The following is a 26,572-nucleotide window of genomic DNA, read 5'->3' as shown; positions in this document are numbered from 1 at the left end:
CTGTGTGCCTGCCTGTGCAGACCACCTCAGGAGTCCATGCATGGTATAACATGTGACAGATAGTTCAGGTTCTATGATTCTATATTAGTTCTATGATAAGCATGGCCAGCAGGGTGAGGGAGGTGATGCTGCCCCTCTGCTCTGCACTAGTGAGACCTCAGCTGGAGTACTGCGTCCAGATGGGGAGTCCTCAGTACAGGAGAGACATGGAGCTGTTGGAGCGTGTCCAGAGGAGGGCAACAGAAATGATCCAAGAGATGGAACCTCTCCTATGAGGACAGGCTGAGAGAACAGGCTGTTCAGCCTGGAGCAGAGAATGCTCCGGTGAGACCTGAGAGTACCTTGCTCCCTTTGCCTTGCTCCCTTTTTATGGCTGGCTGGTTCTCACCAGTCACTGTTTCCAGGCCTGGAGACAACACAGTTCATCAGCAAGATGAACTCACAGGATCCTGTGAGGCCAAAGCTGCAATGTAACCATTCTGACAGAATACAGGTTGGTGTGAGTCTGTTGTGGCAGTTTTGTATATTTCACCCTTGTGGGTTTTTTTAGCTCAATATATTTTTATTGTGTTTATACTCTGTCGAGTTCTCAGCAGTAATTTGACAGGGATAGCAGTGCAGACCCCAGCCAGTTTCCCATGAGCAACTTCTTCCTCTGTTCTCAGCTCAGGCACAGACAAAGCACAAAACCCAAGTCAAAGAGCCTGTTGTGCTCAAGGTGGGTGACTTTTAAAAATCAGACTTGATCCAAAAAAACACTTATGCAAATATCTGCTTTGTTTTAGGCTGAAAAGATCTCCATTTCTTTCAGTTTGTTCACTGACAAACCTTGTTTTTTAACGTGGCTTCAAGCACAAGCTGCTTCAGAGGGCGGCCAGGGAGAGGTGCCTGGGTTATTCTGTAACTGCGGTGCCCAGCAAACATGTCCCTCACCGGGGTTAGAGCTATTTGCAGCTTCTCTATGAGAGATCTACACGATCTACGTCACATCAGATAGCCCACAAGATCCTTCGACAATGGATTACCTCTGGCAATGTTTTCCAGAGATTTCATTTATTGCAAAAAGACCAAAGGTAATGCCATTCCTGTGCTAATAACTAAAATAGTCTGGGTCTTGGAAAAGTTTCCAGGATAAGCATTCCTATAGGCATTATTCTGGCTTGACTATAGCAGTGTAGCTTCCTCCACCACTGTGTTGTGGGCAGCAGGGCACAGTGGTGAGAAGCAGATGGGAAAGGGGGGACCTAACCTCCCTAAGGGAGGAATTCTCACTCTTCTAGGAGATTTGCACCTAGATGATCTCTCACGATGGCACCAACCAGCATTTGGGAATCACTGTAGAGCAGAAGACGTTTACTGCTCTCAGGCAACTTGCTGGTAAAGCCATTGATCAGGAACTAAGAGGTGCAGGGCTGGAGGCTGCATGAAGACTAACCCGGGTTCCTGGGTTAGTGGCATGTCTTTTCTGTCATTGCTAATGCCTGATTCAGCAATGTACATGCTGACGTAGACTAGATCTGAATTGAAGCAGCAGTCTAAGGCACAAAAAGAGATCAGAAACCATATTCTGAACTGACCACAGCATTGCTGGGGATTGAGCTGCAATAGCTTCTGAAGATAAGTATGAATTAAAATACATTAAATCGTTTATCTTTTTTATGTCCCAATCATTTATGATCAGAGAGTAATCAGATTCTGGGCATAATTAGGCATGGGGTGGGACCCAATCAGCATCATCTCTGCAGAGTGCTCTGCTGTCGCTCATTGGTGTTCACTATCAGAGGGCACATATAAGCTCAGAGCTGGAGCACAGTGAGAGCGCTCAGACAGTACACTGCAGGTGGTGAGTATGGTTTATCTCTTTCTGAGCATGTTCTTTTATAATGGTGAAGTGTGTGGGAGCCATGCGTAGTAGCCAGGTAGCTGTTAGCATGAAAAGGCTTGAAAGGAGGATTCTGGTGGCCTCTGCTTCTGAGCCTGATCAAAGTTTAACTCTGACCCAGGGAGTGTCTGTGCTTTCAGCAAGCTCTGAGTAAGTCTGCAAAGCAGGGAGGCTCTGTCTTTATGCCACATGGCCAGCTCAGCTGGGTGATGGAGCAGGCTGTCTGCAGAGCCTGTGCAGTCTCTATCCTTGGAGGTCTACAAGACCCAAGAGGACCCAGCGCTGAACCTGTCTGAGCAGGAGACTGAGCTGGGGACCTCCCGAGGTCCCTTTCAACCTAAGTCCCTCTGCGATTCTTTTGAACTGATGCTGCATTTATCTTGCTCAGTGAGAGCAGTAGCATTTCTAAAAAATAAAGCAAGAAATTAGCAGGTTCCTTTGAGCAGAGAAAGTTCACATAGATTCTCTCTGTGCTGCCAAGTTCCCATTCTCCCTCAAACCGCTTTGAAGTATCTCAGCCTTCTTCTTGTTGAAGTTATCAGCGCAGTCTGATAACTTAATAAACACAATCTTTTATCTGCAAAGTACTCTATAAATATTAGCCTATGATCTTTGTCATATTGTTTCAGTAAGTGGCAGCAGCTGAATGTTACCATGCCCCGCCTCTTGGATTATTTCCAACTCCAGTGGATATTTCCATTATCTCTTGCACATTCTGTCCAGGCTTTTCTAATTGGATGTATTGCATTCTGAAGAGACCTGGGGGCTAACATGAGACACCTACAACAGGACACATTGGATAGCTGGTCAAATAATAGCTGAGGCTTCAGATAAGAGGGATATAGGTAAGATTTCTGGTCAGCAAGAGAAGACACTGCTCTGCTTTGTGATGGAAGGTGACTTGAAAACACTTTGGAAGCGGTGTGGGGAGATGTTTGCATTGGACATTGCTCTCTTCAGCACTGCTCAGCTGCAGACCTTCCACAGAGATCCCAACCCCCTCCCTGTCCATACTTCTCAACCAAGCAAGCACGTTAGCAGGATGAAACTGCTGAACTTATCAGCAGGAGAGTGGCTCCTTGATGTTGTGTCAGGCTTTAGAGAGATAGAGGGAAGGTCAAGCTTCAGGTTGTCTGCAATCTTGCATTGACTGAGGTTCCTATGCTTCAGGCTTCAATTTCAGTTTCAGAACTACAGTAGTTTTGGATGCATCTTAACTTCAGTATACTAATCTAGACTCTGAGAACAGCTGGGCAGAGATTTTGGAATGATTCCAGGTTGGCAGGATATCTGTTCTACAGCACTGCACAAGGAATTAACCAGCTTTTGAGAAGATAAGTGACGAATTCTCCATCAGTAAAGAATGTAGATGTTGATATAGTCAAGGGGCAGGTTTTGGTACTTTGTTCTCTGGTCATCTAGAAAATACCTGCGACTCTACTTTGGGTGACTGAATAAATGGAAATCCCATTCCTTGTGTTTTCTTTTGGGATGTTAAGGGAGCTGAACATAACGAGCCAAATGTGACCTCAGTTTAAAAAGTGTAATGCTTTTCCCTCCATGTGGTTCTGTACTTGGCATCTCAGCACAACATTTAGTCTCTGAGGCTCAGTTTTAGAGCAGGCCTAGCTGCTCTTAGGAGTGACCCTGGGGCTTGTGGCACTTCTTGTGGTAAGAAGCTCAGAGGCTACAGGTCCCAGGTTGCTGTCCAGGGGGGTAGAAGGGCAGCTGAGGAGGTCACCTGCCTTGGCCTAGGGCACCTACATCCAGATCGGTGATATTATGGGTGATATTGGCTCCTCACATGGTCAGGTGAAACATAAAGTCTCTGGGACCAACCACTTATACTGGATGTGCAAACCTGGATTGTATGCCTGCATGGAGGGAGGCAGTGGCAGCAGGTCCTCTCTGGTGATCCCTACAGCTCAGTGTCAGCCCATGGCTGTGCTCAGCTGCCTCAAGGGCAAGGAGACACAAGTTGAAGCCAGGTCAGACTGGCAGGTGGCCAAAGAATTGCACTGGAGCTTGGTCAAGGAGACCCCTGCTCCAGGAAAGGTCTGCATCGGGATGCTTAGGCGTGCATGAAGCCTGTGTGGACCAGCCTCTGCATAGGTCAGGTCCAGGCTGGAGCTGGAACTTGGCTTTCTATGGTGTAAGGTTCGTCATTGTAAGCACCCCTATGTAACAGAACTCAGTGGCCTGAGGGAGGATTGGCTGGAGTGCCTCTAGAGAAGGATTTAAGGGTGACCTAGAGACAGTGCCTGAAGATGGCCATGAGTTCATCTTATGAACACATCACTCAGGGCCAGAAGGCAGCATTTCTCTTCCAAGCGATCCCTCAAATCTCCTGTCCTTGACCCTCTGAGAGGAGGGCCCAGCACACGGGCCTGCTCGAATGGAGATGGGCCTACACTATATCCGATTAGCCACTGCCCAGCCTCCCATGGGCCAGCACCCACCAAGAGGAAAAGGACCCACAGAAGAAACCCTCACACTGTTTTGTAGCAGCTAAAAGTTTCAGCCTCTCTCTGCCCCACCATAAAATGGTGAAGATGGGCATAAAAGAAAAAAATGCTAGTAAAATCTTACTTCCAATGTTTTAGTTGGTAAACAGTGATAAGCAGTTTATCTGTGCTTTACCCACAAATGACTTTTGCTCCTTCTCAGTTAATGCATTAGGTAAATAAGGATTTGCTTGGGGAGACATTCTCAAGGCTGACACAAATCCTAGCTTGCAAGAAAATGTATTTTTTTCCCTTTAATCTCTCCCAAGAAGCAAAAGGTTTGGTGGTAGTTGGGTATAGCACAGAGAAGCAAAGTTTGCAAGGAGAGTTTTTATCAGATCATCTGCATGGTCCAGGTCATTTTGGTCTGATTGCCCCGCACACTCATGGTCTCTTGCTGTCTTTTGGGCCGCAGTGGGTGCCACCAGGCTGCCTTAGGAAGAGGAGTGGCTGCTCAGTGACTGGCTGCAGGGTTCTAGGTTCTTCCAGAGGCCTTCTTCTGAGGAAAAAAAAGGTCAAACATGCTCAGGGGGAGCTCTGTGTAGCCAAGTTTTCTTCATGTGTCTACTTCCAGTGCATTGCAGCTAGCTGATTACTTGGCACATAGTGGTACTGTGTTTTCTGCCTGAACCACTAGGAAGTGACAGAGCTGCCTGGGGTCCTGGCTCACATTTGACCATCCCATGCAGACTCTCAGATATCCCAAAGAGCTGATTTTTGGAGGCACAGGAGCACAACTCGGTTACAGAGTTGGGCCCTTGTTGCTGCCAGGCTCCACAGTTCATTTTTATCATCAAAGTCACCATGCCTGGTGCTCTTCTTGAAGCTGGGGTGGCAGGGCCAGGCAGCAATATGCATTTATTAACCTTCACCTTTAGAGAAGTTCTAGCCTCTGGCTGAAATCTGTTATATTTCTGTGTTTCAGGGACGCCCACAGAGAGTGAACCCCAGCCCCATACACCTGGCTGGTGGAGAAGCCACTGGAAAAGCACAGCATTGAATTCAAACAGTCCCACTGGACTGCTTCAAAGAAGTGACTGCAAGTGGGTGAAACCAGTGAGCAGAAGGAGGATGGCAGAAATGGTAATTAAGGCTGCCCTTGGGCTCATGTGTTGGGCCACAAGTTATTTAGATAATCATGACTCATCCAAAATAGTATTCTGGCTGCTTGCTTGACTGTTGTGAGTCAGCAGGGCTTTGTAGGCACTACAAAGCCTGGATGCAAATCTCCAAACGCGACCCTACTGAGCTTCAAAGTCCCTTTATTCAGCAAGGGCTGAATCAGGACCAATTCATTCTGCATAAGCCAGAAAAGAAATTTCCAATTACTAAAACATTTATTTTCTCAGTATGGATGTTTTTCTTAGTCCCCCCAAAATGGCTGATGATTTGCATAGATGATCACTCCATGGATGGTCACACCATAAAGAGTCACATGAAAACTCCATGTAACTGTTTATCCTGTTTCTAATACTGGTCAGAATACCAGAAATTATAGCAGACACTGAGAATAAAACCAAACTTGTCCTTTTCTCTGTGTTTAGAATATTCCTAGAGTACCATTAAGAACATTGTATTTAAAAACCACTAATGAATTTTATCTCTGGGAACTTATCTAACCCTTTTTTGGTTCTACGTTAACATGTTTGCTCCTATAACTGTTTGTGATGATTTCATTTGCCTTGCTGTTCAATGCTGTGTAGAACTGTGGAGTCATATAATTATTAAGGTTGGAAAAGATCACAAAGACCATACAGTCCAACCACCAGCCCAATCCCACCATGCCCACTGCCCATGTCTCTCAGTGCCACATCCACACAGTTCTTGAACACCTCCAGGGATGGTAACTCTACCACCTCCCTGGGCAGCCTGTGACATTGCCTTACCACTCTTTCTGAGAATAGCTTTTTTCTTAATATCCAACCCAAAAATTGTTTCTCAGACTCCTTCTCCAGATCCACCAGAATATGTACATGTGACAAAAGAGCAATTTCCACAGTTTAACTCATCTGCAGAATTAGGTTTTTGGAAAGCCAGAAGGGATGCCCCAAGTGGGCTCTTGTCCTGCTTTCATACCCAAATGTGAAAGTAATTTCTCGCCTTTGGCAATTATTACACGGGTGCCTGCCTGCCATGCTTTTCATCCCAGGTGACTGTGTACTCTATTCCATTATACAGGAGGCAACCAAGGGATGCCTGCTCATGAATGGCAGCTGCATGGGAAGTCAGGAAAGCAAAGCCGACAGCACGTGGATTCTTCCCAACTTGCCCAGTAAGTGCACGTGGACAGCTGCAACGCCTGCCAACAAGTCTCCACACTCCTGTATACCCTTGTAAGTAATTCTTTCACACTTGTTATTTCAGAGTACAGGAAGGTCAATGTCTTCTGAAGAGGAAACCCTGTTGTTACACCAGAACGGTAGTGACCAGAAGTCTGTAGCTGGACAGTATTTTACCCTGATTATGTGTTTTTTTTTTCCCCTGAAGGCAAAACCCACCGAGTACAAAATCATAGAATCATTAAGGTAGGAAAAGACCACTAAGACCACCCCAGCTCATCCCCACCATGCCCACTGATCACGTCCCTCAGTGCCACATCTAGAATTTCTCAGTCCATTTAGTCTTGCAGAAAGATCTGGTGGCTCAAAGTTCATCTCGGTGTTTTTCAACACACATTTGGAAGAATGTGCTAGTTTGAGGCATCACTTTAGAAGAATTAGGGTGAACATATTCCAGAGGTAGATTTCAATCAGGGATTAGCGCGCTTCTGCAAAATGGACTGTGTGAGGTCTGGTGTTGCGCAGCAGAAATGAAGGCACTCCCAACTGCTAAGCATGTGTAGATGGTGCTCCCAGTTGTAATATACTGCTGTCACACTCATCCCTTTTTACACCAGTCATGACTGCCATGCATTCATCAGTTGAGGGATACCATTCAGCTACCCTTGTTCATTCAGACAGTCTGAAGCAGTGTGTAAGACTGTCTGAATATTAGCAAAGTCTCTACCAATGACTAGAATCCTTCATAAAAATTGATTACTATGACTTGGGCTTTTAAATAAGAAGGAAATGACACATACAGAGGTTGCCTACTCTTTGTAAGTGACCAAAGAGCTCAGTGCAAGGTGAGGTGACCACTCTGAGCCTGTTCTGACCTCTGAGCAGCAGATTTCCTCCCAGGGTGAAGTAAGCCTGCCAAAGTGATTAGACGAGAAGTGCTTTAATGGCCCTGAAAACTAAACGCAGACAGGCTATTAAAGATAAGGCTGTCCTATAAATGTCAGGGAAACTGAAGACACATCTCTGCAGTGCCAGAGTGCTAATTCAAATCCAGCATGTGAGGAACCAGAGCCTGTGAGAGGTGCAGCACTGCCAGCCTGGAGCCCACCTGGGGCCCACATGGTATCACTGATTCAGGGACTGAAACACAGCCCCTGCGTAGCACTGATGAAAATGCACACAAATCACAAAGCACTGGGACATATCACAACATTTTACTTTGCAGAAGCATGTGGAATGAGCTGGTTGTTTTCCCTGCTCTGCGTGAACTATAGATGGTAGCGAATAGGGGAAATTCACTGAACCTTCTGAGATGAAACCTAGCTGAGTTTTGGGGCAGAAAGGGATAGTATCAGGGAAAGAAGGTAAAATGTTATTTTAGTTAAAGATGTTAATTACATTTTCCCTGAAATACAGAGATAGACTAGTTCTGATAGTCTTTAATCCAGTTCTGATCTGCTATAACCTGGACTGCTTTTCCTCTGGACCTCTTATTAAATAACATGTCACGAGTAAAAGTAGAAATCCTGGAGAAAAAAAACATCCTTGTTCACTGCTATCTTGAGCCTATAACAACTGCTACAAGACAAGAATATCCCCATGCCTATAACAACTGCTACAGGACAAGAACATCCCCACCACATCTTTTAGGAGCACCAACGACATTTCTACAGATCTTGATATCCACAGACCTGCTTCCTTTGGGCACGTGCACAGGGCTCATATAGCTGACAAAGGATGCTGACTGTGCTAGCATTATTTTTGTAGTAAAATATGGAAGTTATTAGAAAAGTAATTTGATAAGAACTGCTGAAAATTTGGTGCCTTGCTCCACAGTGAGAAAGAAGATATTCTTTTGGGGGAGTGCTCACTGTGGTTGCCTTGCTGGAGTTCATGTAGCTTGGAAACATCTCATTTACCACAATCACCGGGCATGGTAGATAAATAGCCTTGCTTTCTACTCTCAGACTGACTTCCTACAGTCTAGATGTGTAGTGTAGCTCTCAGGTCACTCTCATGGAAGGCTAAAGGCCACCTGAGGGAGCTGGAGTCTCCTCACACTGTGTCTCAGCTTTGCTGAAAGAGGCAAGCACTTCAGAGGCTTTATGGCAGATGGAAAATGGCTCAGCTGTGGGGAAAACTCATTTGTTGAGTTATTGCCTTGCGTTTAACAGCACACAGTAGATGTTGTGATGTGCACAGTAGCACTTTCCATGGAGTGAGAGTTAACAACACGTGTGTAATACACCACAATTCCTGAACTTGACATGTAAGAAGTGGGGCTGCTTTTGGCAGTAAATGCCTCCAATAAAACATTACCCTGTACTCTTCCAAGAAGTGTATTTATCATGTTTGCAAAACTTGTAGGGAGGTGTGTGACTTTAAGTAAACCAGTGTGTCATCCTTGTACCATATGGACTTTCTGTCAGCAGACAGCCATCCTGCCTGCATGGCTGCAATAACACACAAGGATAACTTGGGTTCAAGGTTCAAAGGATGATAGGCGAGAACTGTGCTGAATGGTGAGGGGGTAGGGGTTTGTCACCCCATTTAGAAAGACATGTTGACTATCAACCAGGGGCAATATATTTGTGGCCCCAATAAACACAGCCCTCATCAATCTTTTCCTTCCTTTTAAAAAGTTCAAGGACAGCATTTCCCTGTTTGCGTGGCAAGATGCATTCAGCTATGTGTTGGACAAACAACTCTTCTTCATCTTAGTTGCTATTACTGTGACGTGTTTCTTGGCTTCTGCTAAGAGGCTGACAGAGCCTAGCAAAGCCACAAGGCTGAATTGCCCTGACCCAAGAGCTCAGTTTAATTATTTGCCAAAAAACTCCAGATAATAAGGCTGCTCTGAAAAAAAAGGTGCACTGCTAACTCGTCACAGGTGGGATGTATCAATTTCGTTGTAATTTCTACAAGAGCACAGCTGTGTGAGAGCCCACTGATGTAGGTTCTGTAGATCTGAGAAGGAAAAGCATCCTGACTGATACTACATTTCTTTACTCTGGGCACATGCTGGCAAACAAAGATGGTAACTCTAGCCCTTAGCTGAAAATGTTGCCGGGTTCATGCATAAAATTCAGACAGAATTCATCACGAGTATCACTTCAAGGGCACAAAACTCCAAAGCTGGTGGTGGTCATTCATACCCTGAAATCTGGCAATCAATTGACACTGCTGAGTGAGCCCTCTCTTGTCAGTCCAAGACTGAGGTGCCTTGGAGCACCTGGACCTTTCTGATGGCTTGGAGCTATCCTTGCAAGTACAGGAGCAAGGCTAGAAAAAGGTTACTTGGGGATGGCTGAAAATGTAAAAAGAAGAGGTTGAATTGGATAGGATGGAGGAAAGAGGAAGAAATCTGGATTGTGCATGGCTTCCTGTGGACTCTGTATAATCTTGAGGCTTGTTTGCTCTCCTAACTTCACATAGTTATAGATTTCTTCTTATAGAACAAGTAATTTCAGAAAATAAACTACATTATTTTTTGTGTAAAGAAATAATTAACTCAAGGTAAGAGTGGTGAAAGACCACAATTAACTCTTCTTGCCATTAATTGATGATAGATTCATCTTCTCTTGGTGCTGGGTTATCTCTTATTGGTCTTGCTGGAACCTTATTCAGGTTTTATCTTGCTTGGTTCATATTGTGTAATGGTCGCTCTGATTCGACTTTTCTTTTTTTTCCCCCTCCATTAATACAGATCAGAAGAAACAAAGATTTTACCCAACATCTTGAAGAAAATTGGCAGCACTCCCATGGTCCGAGTCAACAAGATTGGGAAGTCCTATGGGCTCAAGTGTGAGCTCTGTGAGTTTCCCCTTTCCACCAGGTTTTTCCAGGCCATGAGGTGAGGTTGAGGGGCAGTGGCAGAGGGGGCTTCAGAAGAGACTGTATGGAGAGCAAGAAGAGATGGAAGGGCCGCATGTGGCACTTGTTGGGTACTCCTGGTTATTAGTTTATGGGGCAGTCATCGTCCTGCTGCACCACCCCTGCAGGCTGAGCTGGAGCTGCACAGTGCCGGGTCTCTGCCTCTGGGAATTTCACTTTCTGTTTCCCATTGGGGACCTTCTCAAAGTGCAGCTGGAAGCAGAACAGTGGGGCCTTCCTCCTTTTGGTAAGGATTTGGTGCAGACAGCACCAGGCAAGCTGCAGAGCGAGGCAGAATCCTGTTTTCTGGGATGCTGTCTCCCTCCCATGGTACAGCAAGGGAATCATAGAATCATTAAGGTTGGAAAAGATTACTAAGGTCATCTAGTCCAGCTGTCAGCCCATCATCACCATGCCCACTGACCAAGTCCTGTATGGTAAGGTTTCTTGGATACAAGAAGGGGAACAAGACAGCCAGCAGCTGTATGTTCCTGAGCTGTGGGTCGACACAAGGCCTCTTACCCAGCAAATAAACAAAGGTTTGCAGCCTGCAGCATTAAGGAAGCAGTTAAGGTCGGATGCAATTATCTTGTAATCTCTATGTTATTGAGGATATCTGTGATAGCGGCAAGGGCTTTGGGAGCTGGGGGCTATGGTGCAGTGTGATGAGCCCACCCTGTCCCTGAGGGAGCTTCACCTTTGATTTCCAGTGGCAAAATGCGAGTACTTCAACGCAGGAGGCAGTGTGAAGGACCGCATCAGTCTGAGGATGGTGGAAGATGCAGAGAGAGCGGGGATTATAAAACCGGGAGACACGCTGATTGAGCCCACTTCAGGGAATACAGGTAGCATGGTTAGCTTGTGGCACCCACTCTGTCCTCACCTCAGTTCCCCTCCCTCCCCCTCTCCTGGCAGACTCACTGCTGAAATTCCTGAGTGCCTCTGGATCTCTGTGCAGGCATGGAGGTGATGCAGATAGCCTGAGGAGCTGGAGAACCTGGGGCTTGAATATTCAGAGATTCCCAAAGAAGGTTTCCTCGGTGGGCTGGAAGACAATTTTTTTTTTTCCCCTCCTTGTCACCATCATGCCACTCAGGCACTAGATTATGGTGGGAGACAGCAGAGGAGTCTCCCCGCACTGTCCATCCTGCACAGAACCTTCTGTGAATGTTTCCACATCCATGTGCAGCTCCCACTGCTGCTTGTGGGGCAGCAATATGTCCCTGCAGCTGCTGTCGTGCCCTCCCATTGGGGACACACTGCTTCTGCTGCCCCATCTGGCTGGGGAGCAGCTGGCTCCATCCATCACAACAGTGACACTGGCATGCAGATCCCCTTGGCCTGCTGGCCATAGGGTGAGATATGCAGCTTCGCACCCCTCCCCCCCCCTTTCCCAAAACATGACTGAGAGCATTTGACAGTGAGGTATTCCTGAAAAAAATCACCCCTCTCCTGTGCTTTGGAAGGAGAAAGGAGACTAGGCTTTGTAACAGGAGGAAAGTATTTTCCAGCCTTACCAAGCACTTTGTGCCACACCAGTGTTATCACAGATCATCTCCCATGTTACAACATCTTCATGGTGCTCCGAGTGCATCCTAGATGGCTCACAGAAGATGCATGCTCTCACATGCAGCTTTGCTGTGAAAATGTCTGGGCTGTGTTCACCAGTGGGAGAAAGGCATGTTGGAAGGAGAAGAGAATGTGTGCTGGTTGGCTTTGCCAAATGCTGTTGTTGAATGATCTGCTTTCCTCCCCACCACCTAGGAATTGGGCTGGCTCTGGTAGCTGCAGTGAAAGGCTACCGCTGCATCACTGTCTTGCCGGAGAAAATGAGCATGGAGAAGGTCAGAGCTCTGTACGGTATTACCCACAGCCTGGGAACGTCTCTCTCTCTGTCTCTATCTGCCTCTTCCTGTCAAAAGACAGACTGTCCTCTCCTTTAAAGGGCAATGAGCTTCAATGGAGATATGTGCCATATCTATAGCTGTTCAGAAGATTTCCTCTTGACAAAAAAAGCGTGTTGCAATGATCTAACTATGTAGCATCAGTGATGTAGCTTGTATCATGTGTTAGCTGAACATGGTGTTTGTCTGTAGAGATGTGGAGCAATCCACACTCTATGAGGGTGAGGGCTAGAGGGAGCAGGGGAGAGGCATGTTGGGTACCGGGGCTGCTGACCCTGCTGTATTTCTCTCCAGTGTCTGTCCAGTCACTTTATCTCTCCATCTTGGTATGATTTCCTTTAACCTGGAGACACTGAATGTTCTTTGAACCAAGTTACTTACACAAGCGATGATGGCCTGGGGATGGTGGAAATCTTCACCTTGGGCCCAAGAACAGTTCAGCTGAGTCACAGAATGACAGAATGGCCAGGGTTGGAAGGGACCTCAGGGATCATGAAGCTCCAACTCCCCTGCCACATGCAGGGCCACCAACCTCCCCATTTAATACTAGACCAGGCTGCCCAGGGCCCCATCCAACCTGGCCCTGAACACCTCCAGGGATGGGGCATTCACAACCTTTCTGGGCAGCCTGTTCCAGCACCTCACCACTCTCTGAGTAAAGAACTTCCCCCTGACATCCAACCTAAATCTTCCCTCTTTCAACTTAAAACCATTTCCCCTTGTCCTGCTGTTACCTACCCTTTCAAAGAGTTGACTCCCCTCCTCTTTATAGGCTCCCTTTAGGTAGTGAAAGACTGCAATGAGGTGACCTCACAGCCTTCTTTTCTCCAGGCTGAACAAGCCCAGCTCCCTCAGCCTTTCTTCTTAGGGGAGGTGCTCCAGTCCCCTGATCGTCTTTGTGGCTCTCCTCTGGATCCCCTTAAACAGCTCTCTGTCTTTCTTGTATTGGGGTCTCCAGACCTGGGCACAGTATTCCAGATGGGGCCTCACAAGAGCATAATAGAGAGGGACAATCACCTCCCTGTCCCTGCTGGCCACCCTTCTTCTGATGGAGCCCAAGATACCATTTGCTTTCTGAGCTGCAACAGCACCCTGCTGGCTCATGTTCAGTTTTTCATCCATCAGGTCCCCCAGGTCCTTCTCTGCAGGACTCCTCTCAAGGACTGCTTCTTCCAGTCTGTATGTATGCCTGGGATTCCTCTGGCCCAAGTGCAAAACCTTGCACTTTGCTGTGTTGAACCTCATTAGGTTCACCTGGGCCCACCTATCAAGTCTGTTGAGGTCCCTCTGAATGGCATCCCTTCCTTCCACTGTGAATTCATGCTAATGAATCCTGATCTGGACCCTAACTTGGCTCTAAACTCAGCTCTCTACTTCTCCAAAGTACCACCCTCATTTTAACATAAATCTCACTTAAGCTTAGTCTGGATCAGATGCCACATCCAGCTGCCATTGAGCTTCACATCCAGGAGCAGTGGCATGCGCCCACCCTTCTCCTTTGACCCCCTCTTCCTCTGACAGCTGCACCTCCCAATGGATTAATATCCCAGAATTGATGGTAGTTGCTCTTTCCCACAAGGGAACTTGGGGCAAAGACAGCTTTGAGCTCCTCTCTGCATGCAGGGTCTCAGCCCACACCACATACAAAAGCTGCTTCCCAGGCACTATTCCCTGTCCTGGTTCCCCTTCTCATGTGCCACAGAGTGGCACAGTGTTATCTACCTCCTCTGTGTCCCCAGACTGTCCAAGTAGGACAAGGCACAAAGCCAAACTCGAACCCATGTGTCAGCTGCAGGCAGGAGGCTCTTGGTGCCAGAAGGATGTCACAGATAGCATAACCAAGAACTGGACATTGTATCTCCAAATGTTAAATGTCTCCTGCATGCAAAGCTTCTCTGATATCTGACTCTGCCATGAATGCATGGGCTCAGATTACCAGCACTGCATGGGACTGGTTGCCTTACATCTCCTTTCTTCCCTCCAAAAGGTTGATATTTTGAAGGCACTGGGTGTTGAAATTGTGAGGACCCCATGCACCCGTTTTGATGCTCCGGAGTCTAACATTCGTGTCGCCTGGAAGCTGAAAAATGAAATCCCAAACTCTCACATTCTGGACCAGGTAAACACAGCTCTTTCATGGACTTGCTTCCCAAACACAGCTCATAGAGCATGCTCCAAGTCGGCCTGCATCTGGGGCCTTTGGTCAAACTGGCAAGGGAGGCAGATTTCATCACTGTGGAATTACCATTTTATGGCGCATGAAACATAATCACTGTTCTGTAAAGCAGAACGGTGGCAGAAACAAAATCAGGGGCACCTCCAAACCTGTAACGCTTCTGCCAGCACTGGGAGGTGGGGGAGTTTTCTTGCCCACTTGAAAGGCTTCTCATGTTGCTTCAGGTTTACCTTTGACCTGAAAATCACTTTTTACACCAACCTAGCAGCCTCATTCCTGACTCAGAAATAAGCACCATGCTGCAAAGGGCAAAGCTTGATGATTCACAGCAGAAGTTCCTACAGCACTGAGTCTTGTACAGGGGGGTACTTCTCTTTCTGGTTAGACCCCACTGCAGGAAAGAATCTTGAAGAAAAAATTGAATAGGATATTTGAGAGGGAAGGGGTTTTTTTTTAATTATTTTCTGATCACTTCAGCAGTATTGTAGGGCTGTGTTTTCAGCTTTTTCTAGGCAACAGGAAAGGTTAATAACAGCCATCTGCAATGCTGAGGAACTGCTGCCTCCATCAGCAAAGACATCAACAAAACCACAAAACCTGGCAGTGCAGAGTAGGGGATAGTCATGCTGTCCTCACACCAGAGGCATCGAATACCAGAGAGTGAGTGTTCACAGGCTGCCAGTATTCAGGCTTCCAGTGTGGATAAGTTTCAAGTGTTCTTAGAAACCTGTCCCAAGGTGACAAACAGGAGGAACACCTGTGACCTAGCAGCCGTTGAGAGGCTGCCAGAGTGAGGAGAGGGGCAGCTGGATGTTTTGAGCAAGGCTCATCAGGAGTTATTGCTAGTTCGGTATTTGACTTATGCTTTACCCCATAATTCATGTTGTTCTCTGTTGAAATAAACAGTACCGAAATCCAAGCAACCCTCTGGCTCATTACGACACCACCGCTGAGGAGATCCTGGAGCAGTGTGAAGGTACCATTTGTACCATTATTTCTACATGCTAAAGACGTGTGGAGGGCTACAGCCCTCTGGGAGAGGCCTATTTTACGTAGTTTATTGAGTGAAAGGTATAGAAGTGGCCAAGAGGGCCCTTGTAAGGGAAGATATCCTTGATAACACTGACACGTAGAGTGTAGCAACTTCACATGACCCACTCCAGATCCACCTAAGCCTGCACGTCTTCCCTGTTATGGCCTCTGATTTCAAAAGCCTGAGGGAAAAGACATAACAGTGAACAAAACCTGGCTCTCCTGAAGCAGGAAGAGCCATCTCTTGGCTGATACAACACCTACGTGACCTGAGAGCACAGGATGGCTCAGGAGGCCTCACTGGGGGGGACACATCCACCAGGGCATGGAGGGTTGCATCAGATCCTGAAATCTCATTTGCAAATCAAATCAGACTGCAACTTAACAAACTAATGATGTTTGATGTGACAGCCAGGGGAGGATGAAGGAGTATCTCAGCCTGTGTCTGTACAGATAGAAGTGAAATTTATTGCCGGTACTGGGAGCAGTGCAAAAGGTGAACAAGATTCAGGGGTTTTATCTGGAGAGCAGATATCATAATAGCACAGTAGTCGGGTAGCAACAGAAACAAGAATCTCGGCCTTCCTTCCACTACATTTACATTTGCTCCTGCTGGCAGCCAGTAGTGAACTGCAAGTACTTTTGCCGCAGTGTATTTGCATCACAGGGCTCTGAAGGCCTGGCACAGATTCTGCTCCTACAAGTCCTAAACCACTATAATTTCTCCAATATCAGTGACAGTACATCTGACTGACACTGTACCACCAACCTCCAAGGGTACTAACACTATCTAACAAGCTGTCCCTCCTACTGATGTGTACCATTATTCATACACACGCTTTGGTCCAATGTGATGCAGTCTGAGAGGGCTGGAGGTGCTGAGATCTTCTCTCCCCGTTAAACCAGTAGATGCCAACTGTGAAGAAACCATGACAATCAGTGGGAAATCTGGAGGTCATCCTCATCCTCCTGTGCTGAGGAAGGACCAGTTGTGGTCAAATCCAGCTAGTTCCTCCAAGCTCCTCACCATGCCTGTTAGCGTGAGCCCTGCCTATGCTTACCACATACAGGGTTGTAGCAGCTCATGGACGTGGGACTTGGACAAAAGAAGGACAGTGCTGTGGCCAGGCTCAGTCCCTGTGAGCCTCTCTCTTCTCTGACTTGCAGGCAAGGTCCACATGGTGGTGATTGGGTCTGGCACAGGGGGCACCGTCACTGGCGTTGCGAGGAAGTTGAAGGAGAAGTGCCCAGAGTGCAAAGTAAGCTGGGAGACAGGGCTCCCATTGGCTCCCCTGGGTTTTCTTGCCTACGTTTTTGATCAAAACTAATGCTATGGTTCATATGTGGCAGGCTGAGCTAGCAACTGTTGTCTCTTCCTATTCATTTTTTCATGCTGAGCTTGGCTTTTGTTGGAAACAATTTGGTGTTACACTCAGCTTCAGTAGATTGATTCAAATGCCTTGGAAGTCAAAGGGTCCACAGACTCATTACTAATCCTGCCCTGCCCTTTGTAGGACATGGTCAGGTGTCTTCTGAAGAAGCTTCTGGCCCAGCTAGCAGCATTACTGCTGCTGCTCCTGGGTAACTGGCTGCTGGAAGGTACCACCCTGGCTGTGCCTGTGCTTCTCACCTGCTTTTGCTGAAGCCTCCACACCAAATTGCTGACACCATTCATAGATGTTCATTCTGTGGAGCTTTGAGGCAAACTGGAGACTTGGCAACTACTTCTCCCCAAGTGTAGAGAGCATGAACTCTGATGGTGGTACAGGCTGAGCCACTGGTGGACCTGGGCATGAGATAAGCTCTTTGGCTGCCTGGACCTGCATGTGGAGCAGTGCTGTGATTCCTTCTGAAGCTGAGTACTGAGGGAAGTAGCCTCAGCTCAGATGAAAGGCTATAAGCAATTAGAAAGGTGCCACTGTCAGCCAGCAGAACTGGATCCAGATAGGATGTCTGTCTGTAGCCACAGGCTTCTACCAGTGTGAGCTAATGGCAGGCTCTGCAGTGGAGCAGATGAAGGAGTTCTCACTTTCTCTCCTAAGAGCTGAACATTGGAAGTATCAGCCTCTGCCAAAAGGGTGATGACAAACACCTGGAGAGTGATAACATTTTAAGCCATTGTTGTCATTTCTGTAGCAGCTGAGCCCTCTCTATTAAAAGAAAAAATTAAAAAAAATAGGAAACTACTTTTTATCCTGGAAGACTTCCACACTGCCAGTGGATAGTAATATTAATAAACATACTGGGAAGAAAAATGTCACTGGTACAGGTGTGGGTATTTTTTTCTTCGAGATGATATTTTTGAACTCCTTTTATGGTTAAAAATATTTCCTTCCCTTGCAGATAATTGGCGTAGACCCCGAGGGCTCCATTGTCGCTCTGCCCAGTGAGTTGAACAGGACGAACAACACAACCGTAGAGGTGGAGGGCATTGGGCATGACTTTATCCCCACTGTCCTGGACAGATCAGTAAGTGACTGTGTGATGAGAGGAGAGGCCTCTGCCTGATCTTTGTCTTTGCATCCAACCTACTTCCACCATTTTCTGTCCATCATCCTGACTCTGGACCTGTCAGACAGTCTTCCATTCTCCAAGAAAAGGGTTCTGGCTGGAAAGGCTAGAGGGATGCTCACAAACAAGGACTCAGGGTGCTCTATAAATGCATTTGTTTTCATCAAGTGTGGAAAGCAGCTCAAAGCTACCAGGTGCTGTAGGCATCGGCACCATGGCAGACGTCAGACAGCTGGGGCAGCCTGAAGAATCTCCTCCAGGAACTGACCATCTTGCTTTCTCTTCAGGTGGTTGATCAGTGGTATAAATGCAATGACAGAGATTCGTTCCTCATGTCTCGCAGGCTGATTAGAGAGGAAGGATTGTTGTGTGGTAAGCATCGATGACAGCAGCTGCTTCTCTTAACAAACTTTTCCAATCTCATCTTTTAATTGCTTTGGGATCAAAGCAATTCCAAGGGTAGGTGCTCTCTTTGTTTTGTGTCTGCTAGGTTAATGAGGTTGAATGGCTATTATGTAGATCTCTATAGATGTCAGAGGTATTGCAGAGAGTCAGTGGTCTGGGATCTGGCTCATCGTCAACAGTAATTATAGAAGCAGTAACTCTCCACTTGCTGTAACGCTTTTGCACATGGATCTTCTGGCTTAATTTTGCCTGGTGTAGTGTTACATGGACTGAAGAGAAGGATTACTGGGATTCAGGATAGGACAGGTGGACTAAAACTCTCCCTCTGCTAGCAACTGTGTGAGGTTATAATCTTTGTCTTTGAACTACTGCCATACTAGAGGTGCCAGGTTTGGACCAGGAAAGTTTGAAAGTAAAGTAAGTGTAAGATGTTCTTACTCAGTATTTCTCCTCATGCCAACAAACTGGAAGTGATCCTTAGGGCTTCCCAAAGTGAATAGACGTCCTCAGGCAAACTCTGCCTGTACACTATGGGCCTTTACATAGCATCAGCATTTTTCAGCCTTGCCTGTCCCTATGTATGTACATAGCCATAGCTTTGTGCCCGGGACCAGACGATAGTAGTTACAGCTGGTAAAAGTCCTGAGCACTTACATCCCAGGAGCTTTGAGAGAGATCAGACTATTTGTTACGTTGATTTAACTTAGCAGACACAAAGTCACTATGTTTCGATGGAAACCACTTGCTGAACTCATCTATAAATTCTGAATAGCTTCATGTTCCCAGAATTGCATTATTTCAGAGACTTTCACCATTAGTTTGAAAAATGAGATCCAGTGCTAATTAACCTGCAGTGAACTACGTGCTGCCTTGAGCGTGGTGTGTAATGGGCACACAGATAGTGGAATGACTTCCAGTACTCAAACTACCTCTGTAAAGCAGTGACCTCCTTCCCCTACGTGCAGCAAACCACATGCACACATACACACATACACTGTTCAGGTCTTTCCATCATGTCGACCTGGTATTCCAAGCATGAGTGTAATGTTTATGTTTTTTTTTTCTTCTTCTCAATCTTTACCATGCATTTAAAGCAAATCTTTGATTGACAAATGCTTTCACCAGAAGGTCTTGATTTGGAATAGTGTCTCCTCACCCAAAGAAAGGGTGCAATATGGGCAGCAGTGATATGAATGTCCCCGTATTGAACCTTTCAGCCCTTGGCCAGAAGGAATCACAGGAGATGATTCATAAGGTTCACAGGGGAACTCTTCTTGCTGCCTCATAAGCCTGTTGCCACGAAGCATCCTATGAACGTGTCCTATCAGTCCCTGCTCGGTTTCTTCCTACCCTATGAGGCTATTTCCCTCCCAGTGCTTGTCTCTCTCTTCTTGGTACCCATCAGGTGGCAGCTCAGGCAGTGCCATGTCTGTCGCCGTGCAGGCTGCCAAGGACCTGAAGGATGGTCAGCGCTGCGTCGTCATCCTGCCCGACTCTGTCAGGAATTACATGTGAGTTTCCCACTTCCCCTCAAACAACTCACAGGAAATAAAATGACATGAAGAAACAACACATTACAGCTATAAACAGCACGGGCTGGCTGTTGGGCCACTTGGGTTTTATTTCCTCTGCTTGTTGCCTTACTGCACGGAGCAGGAATCAGTAGAGCTAAAGTTCTTGAACTTGCATGCCTCGAGTTAGGAACGCAAATAGCTGGCATGCTTTGAGGAGTCACTGAGCACCTGCAGCTCCCAGTGACCTTAAAAGGGGCTAAAAGCAGCCAGCTGCAAAAATCATGGGAACCCTGAGGCAGTGCTGTGGTCTAATGCATGGAGCAAAGCACGACTGCTTGTGGAAGGCTCACAGACCTGTTCTTTGTTGGTGATTTCTAGGTCCAAGTTCTTGAATGATAAATGGATGATAAAAAACGGATTCCTAAATGATGTCCAGGAGCGCAAACCTTGGTAAGACAACTTCCACCAGTATGAACTGTGCTAAGAGTATCAGCCTTCTGAGTCTGGGAATTATTATCTTCAAAGGAAAGCTTTATCATCTAGTATTTTAAAAAAATGCAATTAACTCCAGATCCCTCTCAGAAGGCTGTAAAGTCAGCTCGTCTATTCTCAGAGATGAGATATCCCTTTCCTTCAATTAGTCTATTAAGGAGCCATTTCTGTTCTGAAGATGCTGTTCTATTCCTATGACAGTCGTTGTCCAGTACACTGAGGAGAGTGATGGAGAGGAACCTGGTCAGCCTCTGCTCACAGGCTTAAAGCATGAGCTTTGCAGGCAGGCAGACAGAATATCTCTGCACAGTTAGCCTTATCTCTATTGGCCTTACCTCCCTGAGCAAGTCCCACAGCCGTGCAGCATTGAGTAACATCTTGGTGCTGCCATTTGTCTTTCAACAGGTGGTGGAACATCAAGGTGCAGAAACTGAATCTCTCAGCCCCTCTCATTCTTCTCCCAGAAGTCAGCTGTCAAAAGGCAATTGAAATCCTTCGGGAGAAGGGATACGACCAGGCTCCCGTTGTTGCTGAATCAGGGTAACTATTTTTACTTGGTACAGAGATGGCCATTCCAACAGGAAAAACAGCCACCGTGAAGCTAAAAAGAAAGTCCTATCTACTTATCCAATGATAGAGCACTTGTGTTGAATTCTGAGATGCACATTTTTAAAATGCCATCCGCCTCCTTGTGAAGAATAAGCATATGGGTCAAAATCTGGAGACACTCTATCCCATAAATTCTACAGGCATTTCATGAGCTCAGTGTTTCCTAGAACAGAATAACTGGAAAGTTTAGAGCCTTTATTTTTGCTAACAATAACAGCAGACACAATTCATCAAGGGAACTCTCTGCGATAGGTCATTCTAAGGGGTTGTCACCATAGGACCCCTGCCCACTAAAGATCCAACTCAAGTGAGAAGGCTGGTGCCTCTCGCTCATAGCAGCAGGAAGTTAGACACTGACTTCATAAGATGTGTGCTTGACCTCAGGCCTGGCTTTCTGGAAAGCTCTGTTTCTTTGCAGACTTATTCTGGGGATGGTGACCCTCAGCAACACCCTGACCTCAGTGCTAGCTGGAAGCGCACAGTTCTCAGACCCTGTTACAAAAGTAATCTACGATCAGTTCTCTAAGGTACTGCTAAGGTTGTGGCTGCTGTCTTTTACTGTCTTGGGATGGGGAGGAGACGCTTCACCACTCTGAAGTGTGAGAGCAGCTGGGAGAGGAGGGCAGAGAGGGGAAGGTGGAGAGAAATGGGGAGGGTGACCATCATGGAGATGAGAACAGGGAAGGCGCCTGCAAAAACATTGCCAGCCCTGTGGAGTTCAGATGCAGGAGCTTCTTCATCAGGAGCAAAGCACTTGAATGTCCTCACCCATTCCTACATTTATCAGTGGGCCAGCGCCCACTGAGAGCAAAGCCCAGACATTCACAGGTCTGGGCAGTGGGCATGGGCTCTGAAGGGACACTGGGCAAGTGTGCGACCTGGAAGGATGCCTGGGTGGGGTGACCATCAGCAGTCCAGAGATAGAGTGAGGTATATGGTTGGTGCTGGAGTTAGCTCATACTGGCTCACAGAAGCTTTCAGGGAGGGAGACAGCACTGTATTTTAGCTGTACCAAAGCCAACAGACACTCCCAAAAAACGGTACTGGTGAGTAAGGAAGGTCCACTCTGCTTACTCGTCTACAATCGCAGGTGGGAGGCAGGCTCCTCACCTTTGTTCTGTAAATGTGAAGTGAATTGTAAAATGTCTCTTTCTGTCCTGTTTAGATCAGCCTGGAGGACAGCCTTGGGAAGCTTTCCTGCATCCTAGAGAACGACCACTTTGCTATTGTTGTGCACGAGCAAATGCAGTGTAGGTATCTGTAAAAAGAGGAAGCACTGTCCAGGCTTTGCACAAATGTCTGAGAGGGGAGAGGGAAATCCCCAAACCAAACTTGAGAGGGATCAATGCTACTGCTCCACATGTGCAGCATCTGCAGCTTTGCAGGAAGGAGTTGCACCTCACTCTGCAAAGTGCTGAAATAGCCCAATCATTCACCCATTTCCTTTCTTCATGCTGCCGGGATGAGGGGAACAACAGGAAACCTTAGCCAGTGGAGCCTGGAACCAGGATGTGACTGTTTGTGTCCTGCAGGAGCATATCACAGATCCTGTCCTTTGGATCTGTGTTATTTCCACAGTGAAAAAATGACACTGAAGAACACAGCTCCACATCTCGTAGTTTCCCATGGAAACTCAACTTTGGGAGCGGGAGCATGTTCGCTTGGTCTCCTCCCATGACAAGCAAGGCAGACTGTAGGTAGCATCTGGGGTGTGGTGCTTTTGCTGTGCAGCTGTAGAATCAAGCTTTTAGTACCCATTTAGTCTCTTGGCCTTGAATTCAAAGCACCGCTTTGCTGGTTGTGGGCAACAGAGGAAAGAAGGGAACTGAGGGATAGCTGCAGAATTAGTAGCCTGAGGATAGGGGCAAAGGAGAGTTTGGATAGGTTAGAAAAGTCTTAGATGGAATTCAGGCATGTAAGTGTAAGGGGAAAAAATAGGCAGTCTGCATCCCACTGCTTAAAGACCTTCTCAGTATGCACGGAGACTGTGACATCTTCTCTGAACACCTCTGTTCCTACTTCCAGCCCAAGCAATGCAGCCAAGGGATGTTCTCCTGCCAATGTGCCCTGAGTGACCTGAGCCAAAAAATCACTTTCCGGGGCCCTCATGGTTGTGTGCTATCAGACACCTTTCCTGGAGGGCCAGAGAAAGTTAAGAAAGCTAAAAAGAGGTATGTTGTGCTGTGTGCACCATACCTTCAGGCACCCTGTTATAAGCCCTTCCTGGACTAAGGATGGGTATAAGGATGCTCTGCCAGTGAAGAAAAACCATTTGATGAGTCCAATAAAGTATCCATAGCAGCAGCTATTCCCCTGACAGAAACAGGTATGGTGGCAGGTGCAGTTCTGCAAATCTGGCCTAACACATCTTTCTGGTACTGCAAAACTTGCAGAGGTACGAATTTGTCCTTCTCTTGAGGAGGTTTTTTTGTTTAAAATTTAGCAACAACAACAACAACAACAAAAAAAACAGAAGAACCATGTTTAGCGTGACGCTAGAGCTGAAGGCTGCAATTAAACTGACTTTAGGGGATTACACACTCCTAGGGTGAGCAGCGTGCATTATTTGTGCTGTACTGACTGCCAGCAGCAGGCTGCTGTTGAAATGGGAGCCCCAAACCTGCTGTGTGCCAGCTGCCCAACCCATTTGCTTGCATCCCTGTGGCCTGCTGCAGATCCCCCTGCAGCTCCAAAGCCACCTGCAAGCCCAGCCGAGCAAAAGCCTCTTTTTCAAATCTGCCTTTGGTGCACAGTTTCAATTCTTTCACCAAAAAACACATTTAGGCTGACTTTCCTTTCTCAGCAGTGTTGCTGCTTTAAAGCCCTCACAGTTAGCCCCTTTTATCTCACTGCCGCATGTTCACAGTTTGTTCTTCTTCCTCATGTTTGGAACTAGCTGGCGGCTAGTTTTATTTTCCTTTAGGAAAACATCAGATAGGTGAAGTAATTGCTGCGATGTTGTTTTATTAATGGTAGTGTAGGACATTATTAGAGCAGAATAGGAAGCGTCTCTAAAGAATCTCATTGCTGCTCTAAAGAGTCTCATTAGTTCGGCCTGAAAAGTTTTGCAGTGATAGAAGCAGAACCAGAATGGAGGCTGGCTACAAACAATGTGGAAGTCAGGGGTCCTGCTCTGATAAGGAGTGCACTATTTGCAGTTAAACCTCCCTGATGTGACTCAGTAACCTGACTTGAGGCTGCCCTGGTCATTTCAGTTGAGGTATGGCAGAGACAGCTGCTGTCCCAGTTATTGTTTTCTCTTAGAAAATGAACAGCAGCTTCAATCTGCACAGCTGTGGCTTTTAAAATTCTTCTTTTTCTTCTTCTTTTCTTCCTTTTTTCCTTAAATTCTCCTCCATTAACATGGTGGGTTTTGTGCTTCCAGTCAGTGGAAATGGCAGTTCCTTCATGAAACAGATGGTGTTTGGCGTGGTCACCGCGATGGACCTCCTCACCTTTGTCAGCAGAAATGACAAGAAGTAAGGAAGGAGCCCGGCTGTGCTGAGCCCCGTGCCCTCCAGCAGGGTCAGCTGCTCCTCCTGAGCATGAAACACGTGGCTGAGGATATTTTGTGGTCTAATCCACCTGATGGTTTCTCAAAATGACTATGTGAAAATTGTAATGTAATAACTGTGTGTCTGTTAGATGCCAGCCGGAGCATCACTAAAAAGAAGTGAAACAAAGAAATTACATTTGATGGCCATATGTGGTTACATGGAGCTACCGAGGGCTGGACAGGTAACAAGGCGTTAGGTTGGGATGAGGATTGCTGTTGTTCTTGCCCAGATGTTTCCCAATGCAGGTTTTAGTGCCTTTGGGAGTAGGAGGAGGTCTCACTGAGATTGGAGCCCATCTCCAACAAGAGCAGCTCAACTTGTCTTGGCTCCTCTTGAAGGCTGGGGACAAGCCATGTCACACTGAATCCTCCTGGCTCTCATCACCTCTCGCAGAGGCTGCAGCTCCCTGGGGACCCTGCTCCTCACCCCTGGCTCCTTTTGAGATCCAGAGAGGGAGAATCTGACTCCCTCACTGGGGCAAACAGGAGGGACAGAGCCAGGAGGAGCAGGGTGTGGGTGGGATACGGACCCCCTGCTAAACACAAAGAGGGGAGCTGGGCAGGCACAAGCAGGGTGGGCACAAGCAGGGTGGGTACAAGCAGGGTGGGTAAGAAGTGACATCCAAGGGCTGCGATGGGCAGCGGGGTGGGAAGTGAGGGACAAGGTGCTGGGCAAATGGGGAACGCGAGTTCCTGTGGGGCTGCAAGCCTGGGAGGGCTGGTGGCAGCAGTGCCAGCCGCACGTCCCCTGGGCTGGGACAGCCAGCCGCACCCACTTGAGGAGTGGAGACTCATTCTCACAACATGATAACAGGGCCATGAGATGGGGCTATGTCCCAATTTCCTGTATTATTCAGCTCATGAATATTCAGTATGAGAGCTCATTTTCAAAGGAGCAAAGGGGAAAGGGGTCCTATTGCTGTCATAATATTGAGTTCCAGGAACTGATAACGAAGGTCAAAAGAGGCATTTGTTATGGCTCTGAAAATGTAAATGAAATCAAATGTGAAACCAGTGCTGTGGGAACGAGCTGAGTTGCTGCTGCTGAAACCTGCTTTGGGAGAGCTGCTCTCAAAACAAGCAGAGAGCTTTGCAGTTTTTCCCTGCATCTCGGGAACTCCTCTGAGGAGACAACAACTAATTTTGGCTTGCTGCTAAGTGGCTAGTCCATATTTTCAATTTAATCTAGTTTGTATGAGATTTTTATTAAATTAAGGAATGCTGAAGTATTTATATTTAGGAATAGTGTCTGTCACCTTTTGCTCCCTTCAGTTACACAAACATTATCACATCTCCTGCAAGTTTTTGCCTGAGTAATGACCATATTTGTCCAGAAAAAAAGTAAAAACTAATCAGATCGACCTTATTGTACTGTATTTACTTTAGCAGCTCTGTTGCAAACTGAAAGACGTTTGGTGAAACGTGCCACAATCAGTGGCAAAGGGAGACACGCAGGAGCCCATCACAAAGCATTGCTGTGTTGTGTGGGTAATGGAGCCCTGGCACAGGCTGCCCGGAGCCTGTGTGCTCTCCTCTTTGGAGACCTTCAAGCCCCAACAAGATGTGGGGCTGGGCACCCTGCTCTGTGTGTCCCTGCTGGAGCTGGGGTTGGACGAGGTGACCTCCAGAGGCCCCTTCCCACCTCAACTGGTTCATGCATGTATTCTGTACTCACATAATTAAGTCTTTAAATGCTACATAACTCCACAAAGTGAGAACTGAAGATGATTCTTGATTCCTTTGAAGCCCAGGAGGCACTAAGACCTTCCTGATAACTGTAATATTTCTTCCAGTGCAGCAGGAGTGAAGATCTGCCTCCACTCAACAGCCATAGG

The 26,572-nt window shown here is 47.0% G+C and overlaps 1 protein-coding gene across 1 annotated transcript; it reads left to right on the top strand.

The window, feature by feature from the left end:
• Nucleotides 1-1,748: 1,748 nt before the first annotated feature.
• LOC100550886 (cystathionine beta-synthase-like) lies at nucleotides 1,749-26,098 on the top strand. The gene is made up of 17 exons (XM_010724292.4): nucleotides 1,749-1,843; nucleotides 5,312-5,469; nucleotides 6,565-6,719; nucleotides 10,372-10,478; nucleotides 11,249-11,383; nucleotides 12,303-12,382; nucleotides 14,430-14,561; nucleotides 15,525-15,594; nucleotides 16,818-16,909; nucleotides 17,994-18,119; nucleotides 18,449-18,533; nucleotides 19,972-20,077; nucleotides 20,459-20,530; nucleotides 20,978-21,112; nucleotides 21,600-21,708; nucleotides 22,347-22,431; nucleotides 24,567-26,098. Exons 2-17 carry the CDS (start codon nucleotides 5,458-5,460, stop codon nucleotides 24,662-24,664), a joined length of 1,599 nt encoding a protein of 532 aa, XP_010722594.1. The 5' UTR covers nucleotides 1,749-1,843; nucleotides 5,312-5,457; the 3' UTR covers nucleotides 24,665-26,098.
• Nucleotides 26,099-26,572: the final 474 nt, after the last annotated feature.

This window comes from Meleagris gallopavo, chromosome 1 (genome assembly GCF_905368555.1).
Source record: "Meleagris gallopavo chromosome 1, MGAL_WU_HG_1.1, whole genome shotgun sequence".
Taxonomy (NCBI): Eukaryota; Metazoa; Chordata; class Aves; order Galliformes; family Phasianidae; genus Meleagris; species Meleagris gallopavo.
Note: the sequence above shows the minus strand (reverse complement) of the source record. Positions and strands in the feature narration are given on the sequence as shown.

Bases quoted from the DNA above. Each gene is read 5' to 3' on its own strand.
- LOC100550886 (XM_010724292.4), top strand. The intron at 11,384-12,302 runs GTAGCATGGTTA...CCCACCACCTAG, and splicing joins GCCCACTTCAGGGAATACAG to GAATTGGGCTGGCTCTGGTA. The intron at 15,595-16,817 runs GTACCATTTGTA...TCTGACTTGCAG, and splicing joins GATCCTGGAGCAGTGTGAAG to GCAAGGTCCACATGGTGGTG.